The sequence below is a fragment of the Mus pahari genome, chromosome 9, assembly GCF_900095145.1.
Source record: "Mus pahari chromosome 9, PAHARI_EIJ_v1.1, whole genome shotgun sequence".
Lineage (NCBI taxonomy): Eukaryota > Metazoa > Chordata > Mammalia > Rodentia > Muridae > Mus > Mus pahari.
In genome coordinates this window covers 15212921-15222761 of record NC_034598.1, presented here as the reverse complement: position 1 = coordinate 15222761, position 9841 = coordinate 15212921, and the positions used below count along the sequence as shown (strand labels likewise).

The window sequence follows — 9841 nt, the reverse complement described above, 5'->3', positions numbered from 1 at the left end:
CACACATACACACACACACTATACATATATATATATATATATATATATATATATATATATATATGCAACATCAAATGGACTCAACTGGTTGTATTTATATATGAATGTCTTTGTATGTATATATGTTTTGTAGGAAGAATAATGATAGGAGAGTATATAATGAAGTTTCAGAGTAATGGAAAATGTTAAAAGAAGATTGAGGATACAAATGATATAGATATGGTACTCATATATGATTTCTAAAGTAATAAATCAAACGGAAAGATACTTTTAATGATCACCAATGGCAATGTCTGAAAGTTGCTTCCTGGAACATATGTGGAAAAGTCTCCAGTTTTCCTATTCATAATAGTCCCTTTCCCTTTGGTTGAAAGTGTTCTGTTGTCTTTAGTGTGGCTAGCTTCATGTTACCTTTGTTTGGTTTGGTTATATCTTCAAAGAGCATCTGACCCAGAGGTCATAGTTGCTAATCAATCACTGAAGCACTAAGCTCAGTCACAATCTTTCTTTGTGATCATTTACTTGATTCCACAATTATTGAAATTTTTCTTTTGTCTTTCGTTGCTAGCTTCTAGCTTACTCATTACTTCATAATGGATGAATTGAGTAGGCATAACTGTATAAACTGGAAAACTCTAACTATTCAGTATTTAGTCATTTTAATAGTAAAGGTTATCTAGTGAAACAGATAAAAATGGATCTACAAAATATAGGAAGGTTATGTATTATGATGTGTTCACAGGCAGGTACACAGTACAACAGTGACCGTTTCTAATGAAAGATCCAAGAATCTAGTAGCTATTTAATCCACAATGCTTTATGTCTTAACAGGTCTGCAATACATGTTGGAATCCCATATAGTTTCTAATGTCAGTAAACGAACCGACTTGCTAGCCAAAGCAAGAGTAAGCAGCAAATAGAACAAAATTACAATATTTTATACTTACATTTCAGCATAGGGCTTTCTAATTCATATATCCAAATGCATCTTGTCAAAAATTTAAACCTTCATGCTGTAGAAGAACAAGGTAATTTACTAATCATTTTGGCCACATTTTACAAGTCAGTATTTCTATAAGCCAGGCTATTGTGGCCTATATAATTCACAAATAGGTCAAATGAAAACAAATTTTCCTATTGGGGATTTTTATTGTTGTCTTTTTTCTCACATTATACTTGAAGAGTTCTAAAAGAACTTCAAATTTTGCATATTACTTTAATGTAAGAGACTGGGATGAAATGTTGCTTTCTTTCCTTTATATTTTATAACTTCTGAGGTATTTACACTCTAAAAAGTTAGTTTTCTGTCATATTATTAATTAAGGTGTTTACCATGTGAGAAAATTGATAGAAAGTAAAATTTTTATATAAAACTTACAAATGTGAAGGATATAAACAATTTTGAAGAACATATAAACCATTAATCTATATTTTAACATGTTATCATTAGATTTTTTTTCATTTGCTCCATAAAGATATAATATTTTTAGATGTTTTCTTATCAGCCTTACAGAAATGTGATACATCATCAGTGATTCATCTAGAATGTTTTGATATTCATATATGAGTGGGTTTTCAGTTTATTGCTTCTACCCAAAGTTAAAAGTCTTTTGGTTTTAAGATAAATTCAGAACCATACTAGGCTACATGATTATTGCCCTTTATTTTCCCAAGTACATGATCTGCAGTTCAGAACATTACTTGTGCTGGGGTTGTGATAATCCTCCAAAATGTTCATATAGCATGACATGTCTCATAAGAAATACAGTTAAAGAAAAAACTCCATTTGTGATGGTTAATAAAGTAATATAGGCATGTAAATAATACTGATATAATAAATAGGAATTTCAAATCATTGACTGATTTGAATCAGTGAATGTAGTTTTTCTCATTTATAGAGATTTGTATTTCTATAAGGTCATATTTTTCTGTGCCCCCCCCCCAAGCAGAACTTAGGGAAATGCTTAAAATATTTAGAAATTCAATGTATCTTGAGTGAAATAAGTTAATTAGTTTCATCTTTAAAAATATGATTCACATTAAAATTAATTTGCATTTTATTTCCCCTTGATTTTGAATATTATGGGATGGCAACTATTTCAATGAGCCAGCATTTGAAAAAGAACTAAACCCCAGATAAGACCTAAGGAACATATTATTTATAGATTTTATAAAAGTTATTAGAAGTTTTATTTTATTTAAATAAAACATTTTGTTCCCTTCATCCTTAAAATATATCACTTAATCAGGAATTCATTTTAGGTTTATTCTGTGCCAACTCCCAGTCTAATACAGATAAAAATACATGAGGTATTGGTGTGTTCCTTAAAATTGGACTTGACCATGGAAATGCTGAAAAATCCTTATTACTCATGCCAGAGGAATGTGGTGCCTTTACTTCCAGCAAATGCTGATGTTCAGATATGAGAGCATATGAGAAATTGCTAAAGTTGCCCAGGAGAGTTTTATCATATTATTCATTGAACTTGGTGTGTGATACAGTAATTGCTTCTGGTACCATTTTTCTTTCTTGTACACAAGGTTGTAATTTATCCATGTGCCATGTGAAACAGAGAAAGAGACTTTAAAAGAGAGTCATAACTTGATGTAAAACTATCTTTGATACAATGTAGCTGGAGATAGGAGTTCCAGGTGGAAAACTATAGCTTACTTATCAGAATTAAATATGAGGACAGTAACACTTGACATTGTGGAGAACCATAAATACTAGAAAGGTATATCTGTCCGTAGTTTTATCTCTAGTGATGTGCAAGGTGTGTAAAGGTTTTTAAGCAGCTGGGGATCAATAAATTTATTTCCCTGTGACATGAGCTTTTTTATTGGCTCATAGGTACATAAAATTAGGCAATATATAGAATGGCCAATTGGACAATCAGATGAATGAGATTAAATAGCATAAAACTTCTGAAGTTATTTTACTATTTTAATTTCTTACACGTATCCTTTATATATCTCACATATGCAAAATATATCCTTAATTGTTAAAAGTTGTCTAGTAAAACAAAATATTCATTTTCATTGAAAAACATTAGTATTTTGGAACAAAAATATAAAACAGTACCAATTATGACTTTACATTAATAGTAGAAATACTCATGTATTGCTTCTTCAACCTGATGTTATTTTCACACATACACATTCTTTAAATATATTCATTTTAAAAGTGTGTTTTGTTCAGAAAAGTGTGTTACTTTGTTATCTAGAAAATTAATTTTCTTTATTATGTTTTTATTCTTTACTCTCTTCTGTAATGATGCCCTTGGTCTCTTATGTAATGGTGTTTTGATTATACTGTTCAATAAACAATACCATTTTGCATGTAGTATAGCCCGATGTCTAATCCCAGTTGATTAAAAATCATAAAGCAATACATGTATTCAGTTACATAATGACTTATACATAATTATGTATTCATCTGAAGTATGAAAATGATTGCTAAAGATAAATTAATAAGGAGGCTTGTTCTTAAGTGTTCCAGGAGTATGAAAAATTGCTGGCTGCTTGTCTTTGGCAAAAATTAAAAAAAAAAATCTTAACATTGTCCCTTTCAATTTGTCTTGTGTAAAATGGAAATTATAATGTTACTGATATCATGTAGTCATTATGAGAAATACATAATTAAAGGACTTAGAGTAAGTCCAAGCATCGAAGTAAGTGCTTAGGAAAATGTCAACTAGCGTTATTGTTTAGTGCATGGAATTTAAGTTACTTAACCTGTGCCATTGGAATAAAGACAACCAAGCATTATCAATTTACTTGCAAATAGTAATATTATTAAAATCAAAGTATTAATTCTGTAGAATCAATTTACTGTACTTCCATGATTCATTTAACTATCTTTCAAACTACCCAGAATTTTCAGTCTATTCTCTCCTTTACAGGGTATTGTGATTTTTCTCCTCTAAATATTCAGCAATCTTTATATGGCTTCAGGAACTATGAATTTGTTACTACTGTACTGTAACATAATAGAAGCACTTATGTATTTCAGAAGTTTCTAATATTTGTTTTCCTCTAGTTCAAGAACCATGACTTTCCTTGTTGACTAGAGCTTTGTTTGCATCAGTCCACTGCAGTAGTCATTTTTCTATAAACCTTTCATCTGTGACACAGTCTTACTTTCAAAGTTGACTATTCTGCTATATGAATTTTCAATATGTAGTATGCATTATTATTTGTTGTTTAGACTAAATATATATGCAACACTATCAAATATAACACATATTTAAAACTATTTAAAGTTAGTGGAGGGATTAACAGAAATACAGAATGGAAAAGGTGGTGTTAGCCTATGGCTGCCTTTCATTCTAAAGTATGGAGGAAACATACATAGAATGTGTTTTTCAAAACAGTGTTCTCTAATATGTTGAACTGGAAAGCCATGGGGAAAAGGGAATTGTCCTTTGATGGAAGGGTATATGCCATACTTGTAGCAATCTATTTGCCTATATACATTTTAAATATGTTCAATAATGTTTGTAAATTTGATGATATTACAGAAACCAACTTACCTTAGAGGAAATCCAAATGTCTTGATCCTGAAATACATATAGAATGATTTTCGGTTCTTATTGCTTTTAACTAATTTCATATAAATGTACTAATTATGGTTTCTTTCAAATAATCTATTAGTGTTAAAGCAAGATAGAAAATATGAGAAAATATGTTTCACATAATTAAGAATGACACAATAGGTTTATATTCTTTTGACTACTTTCAGATGTTCACAATTGTTTTAGCTTTGAAACTTGAGATATATATTTAGCCTCACCAGAAATTTAAGTGATAACTATAAAACTGTCCTGATAGAACAGTGTTGAAGTTTTTGAAAACTTGTTCAACATCATAGGTCATCTGGGAATTACAAATTGAAAACATAGTGAGAAGTCACAATTTTCCATTTATAATATATAAAAGTCTGCAACTGATCATGGTATTGATGGAGACTATAACAAGTCTCAAAATGCTCCCATTGGTTTGAAATATGGATTTTTGTGGAATATAGCATCTCATACCAAAGATACAGCATTCATGTTCCTTACTGTATATGCAAATAAATTGCAAAGATGTATGTTGACACAAAATTTGAGACATTTGTATATTACAGCTTTATAGATCTTTCTCAGAATTTTAATTAAATGGACAAGTAACTGATGTACATATGAATAATTCAATATTATTCAGACATAATGGGAAATGAGCTATCAGCCTAAAAAGGACATAGAAGAATCTGAAATTCACATTACAAATGATGGGAAACAAATCTAAGAAGATTACAAACTATATTTTTAATTTTATATAAAATTTTATAACAGGCAAAATGTGGACATGTTAAAATCATTGATTGATATGAGTTAGATGAGAAAAGGCAGCTACAGCAATAACATGCCATATGTTAATGCCATCTGCTCTTCAAAATGTACTAGAGTCCAAAGTCTATTTGCACTTAGCAAGATTGGACACATTCAGTGTGGATTGACTGTCTATTCTCTTTGTATCTAGGCATATATATGTTTGTACTGATTGCTGCACTAGACACTCAGATGGCTTCACTCCTCAAGTTTCTCATTCTCAGCCTTTGCAACACTTCTCCCTCTCTGCACTGAATGTCACATTAAACACATTATAGTCATTGTTCTTATCATGTACTCTTCTATGTCGTATTGATCTGTAAGCCTTTTTCTCATATTCTAACTCATGTTCAAAGTTTTGAATATCTTGCCTCCTTATCCTAATTTGGAATGCACCTTCTTAATAAAGGCTTCAATAAATATAATTCAATTTTCTTTTTTGTTATCTTGTCTTGCATTTAACTAACAGTATTTTTCTATGCAATTGCCCTATCTTATGTCTCTTTTTCACTACTCTTTATCTGAAGTTATGTGTTCTATCTATGTAATTAATATCTGCTATAATACAAATGCCTTGGCTCAATGATTTCTCTTTTGTGTAGAAATAGAGATTACTCACATAGTAATAGACTTAATATGTGTGGAAATACTGATCAGCAGACTGTCTCTTTATGATTTAAGAAAGCAGCTACATTTTCTCCTATAGTTTATTGTACTTATAACTTCATTGTTTTATGAAAAAGGTTAATATGAGTTATAAGTATTCTCCCAAATAATACATAGTAAGCAAGAATTCAGCATTCTTTCTCATTCTAGATCTGATTGAAATAGTACATCGGCTATTGAATGGGTGGTATAATTCAAATTTGGATATCTTAAGCATGGCAAAATTATATATTAATTATACTTTACATTACAGATTATAATATTAGGTACTGTAGTTACACAGTGAAGCTTTATAGTTAAATATTCTCTTGTAGGGCATATATATTCCTTGAGAAATATCAATAACATCTCTATTCTTAATATTTAAACTGTGCTAAGAAGATTCAGAAGAAAATTAAATTGACTGCTGTCCTAAATTAATGAAATATTTTCTGTCTTCCATGAAAATACATTGTTCTGATACTGTGTGCTGGTTGACAGGTATATCACTGTTTCATGTTTAATGTTTCAGGAAGAACCATATGTCCTGTTTAAGAAGTCTGACAAACCTCTCTATGGGAATGATCGGTTTGAAGGCTATTGTATTGATCTTCTACGAGAGTTATCTACAATCCTTGGATTTACATATGAAATTAGGCTTGTGGAGGATGGGAAATATGGAGCCCAAGATGATGTGAATGGACAATGGAATGGAATGGTTCGTGAGCTAATTGATCATGTGAGTATCATTTCAATATTCCTATCATTTTTGGTTGATTGTTATATATTTTCAGTCATTTTATTAAAAGCATATTTTTCACTTTTAAATTTTTTTCAATTGCTGTACCCCTTCCATGTCTTCCCCCGTGAAACCTGCACCCCTTCCCCATCCCCTTTGCCTCTAAGAAGGTGCTCCACTACACACCCACCCAATCCCATCTCAACCTTCTAGAATGCCCCTTCTATGGAGCATCAAGGCTCCCCAGAACCAAGCACCTTCCCTTCACTTACACCAGATAAGTCAGTCCTCAGCTACATATGTATCTTGAGCCATGGATGTCTCCATTAATACTCATTGATTGGTGGTTTAGTCTTTGGAAGCTCTGGGTGGTTTGTTTAGTTAATATTGTTATTACTGTTGGCTTCCAATCCCCTTTAGATCCTACACTCCTTCCACTAACTCTTCCATTGAGGTCGCTAAGCTCAATCCAATGGTTGTCTGTTAGTATCTGCATCTGTATTAGTCAGGTGCTCTTATAAACTCTCAGGGAATAGCGATAACAAGCTCCGGGCTACAAATATACCTTAGCATCAGCAATAGTGCCTAGGTTTGGTGTCTGTGAATAGAATGGATACCAAGGTCTCTGTAGGGCCTTTACTTCAGTTCTCTGCTCCATTTTTGTCCCTGTATTTCCTTTAGACAGGAACAATTCTGGGTTAAAAATTTTGAGATGTTTGGGTGGCCCCATCCCTCAACTGGGACCATGTTTATCCACTCTTCAGGTTTTATCTCCCAACTGTTGGACATTTCAGCTAATGTTATTCCCATTGGGTTCTGGAAGTCTCTCTCATCCATGGGGTCTTGGAGGGTAGTTTCTCACCCTCATTGTCCCCACACCTCACTGCCACATATTTCCATTTAATTTCCTGGAATTATCTCCTGTCTGTTCTTATATGTGATCCTTACCCCTTTTTTCTCTCCCCCTCTCTTTGCCTCCCATCATTACTGCATTCTCCATTCTAAGTGAGATTGAAGCATCCACACTTTTCCCTTCCTTTTCATTAAGCTTCATATGGTGGATGAATACTCTGAACTTTAGGGCTAATATCCACTTATCAGTACATACGTACCATGTATGTCCATTTGGATTTGGGGTACCTTTCTCAGTATGATATTTTCTAGTTCCATCCATTTGCCTGCAAAATTCATGAAGTCCTTGTTTTTAGTAGCTGAGTAGTATTCTATTGTCTAAATGAACCATATTTTCTGTATCTGTTCTTCTGTTCAGGGACATCTGAGTTGTTTCCAGCTTCTGGCTATTATAAATAAAGCTATTATGAGAATAATGGATCACATGTTCATGTGATATTGTAGAACATCTTTTGTGTATATGCCCAGCAGTGGTATAGCTGGGTCCTCAGGTAGTACTATGTCCAAATTTCTGAGGATCTTCCAGATTGATTTCCAAAGTGTTTGCACCAGCTTGCAATCCCACCAGCAATAGAGAAGTATTCTTCCTATACATCCTACCCAGCAGCTGTTTTCACTTGAGTTTTTGATCTTAGCCATTCTGCTTGGTGTTAGGTGAAATCTCAGGTTCATTTTGATTTGCATTTCCCTGATGACTACGGATGTTGGACATTTCTTCAGCTGCTTCTTGGCCATTTGAGACTCCTCAGTTGAAAATTCTTTGTTTAGCTTTGTACCTCATTTTTTAAATTTGGTTATTTGGGTTTCTGGGATCTACCTTTTTGAGTTTTTTGTATATTTTGGATATTAGCACTCTATTAGATGCAGGGTTGGGAAATATCTTTTCCCACTCTGTAGGTTGCCATGTGTCCTATTAACAGTGAGCTTTGCCTTACAAAAGCGTTTCAGTTTCATGAGTTTCCATTTGTCGATCATTGTCAATTGGCTCAGAGAAAGAGCCATTTATGTTCTGTTCAGGAAATTTTCTCATATGCCCATGTGTTCCAGGCTATTTCCCACTTTCTCTTCTATTAGATTCTCTTCTATTAGGTTTTATGTGGAGGTCCTTAATCCACTTGGAGTTGAGCTTTATACAAGGAGATTTAAAAGTGGGTCAATTTGCATTCTTCTACATGCATACTGCTAGTTAGACCAGCACCGTTTACTAAAGAAGTTTTCTTTTTTCACTGTATGTTTTTGGCTTATTTGTCAAAGTTCAAGTGTCCATAGTATGTGGGTTTATTTCTGGGTCTTCAAATCTATTCCACTGACCTACTTGTCTTTCTTTGTACCAATAATTGGTTGTTAATTTTTTTTAATCATTATTGCTCTGTAGTATATCTTGAAGTCAGTATTTTTTGTAACAAATAAATAAAATCCTCAAAGATTCTATATTACTCGTTGAAAATGATCTACATTGAATTATTTTATATTAAGTGGTCTGATATTTTCAGATGGCTGGTCTTAATTTTTCCATTATGATGTGATTTCCCAACAGTGAATTCTTGATATTCTCAGTGCTTATTTCTTTGTCAAGAAAGAAAAAGAAAATGCGAATTCTAAATTTCTAATGTTCATAGAAGATGCTTTGAGATCATTGCATCTATGAAAAAAGAATTAATGTATAAAAACAAAATATAAGCATATTCAATCATCAGAATAGAAATTTTATTAACTGGATAAAGTTTAAAATATTTACTATTAATTTGATTTCATTGACAAAATACGCATTCTTTATGAGCCAGAAAAGAATTCTTTCAGAATTTCTTAGTTGATAGTTTTCCTTGAGTTCATTTTTTTCCTTTTTTTAAAAATTTATTTATTATTTTCTTTATTTACATTTCAAATGCTATCCCAAAAGTTCCCTATACCCCACCTCCGACCCTGCTCCCCTACCCACCCATTTTCACTACTTGGCCCTGACCTTCCCCTGTGCTGGGTCATATAAAGTATCTGGGTTTGGAGGCTGATGATGGGATGGATTCCTGGATGGGGTAGACTCTGGATAGTCCATCCTTTCATCTTAGCTCTAAATTTTTTCTCTGTACCTATATCCTTTCATGGGTATTTTGTTCCTTATTCTAAGGAGGAATGAAGTATCCACTCGATGGTCATCCTTCTTGGTTTTCCTGTG

At 32.5% G+C, this 9841-nt stretch overlaps 1 protein-coding gene across 6 annotated transcripts in view; it reads left to right on the top strand.

Annotated features, from left to right (window-relative positions):
- Grik2 (glutamate ionotropic receptor kainate type subunit 2) overlaps positions 1-9841 on the top strand; it is a 740066-nt gene that overhangs the window by 488146 nt on the left and 242079 nt on the right. For all 6 annotated transcript variants that reach the window (XM_021204375.2, XM_021204374.2, XM_029542109.1 and 3 more), the window contains one exon: positions 6550-6756. In XM_021204375.2, coding sequence (XP_021060034.1) covers positions 6550-6756 — 207 coding nt within the window. The remainder of the gene's footprint in view (positions 1-6549; positions 6757-9841) is intronic.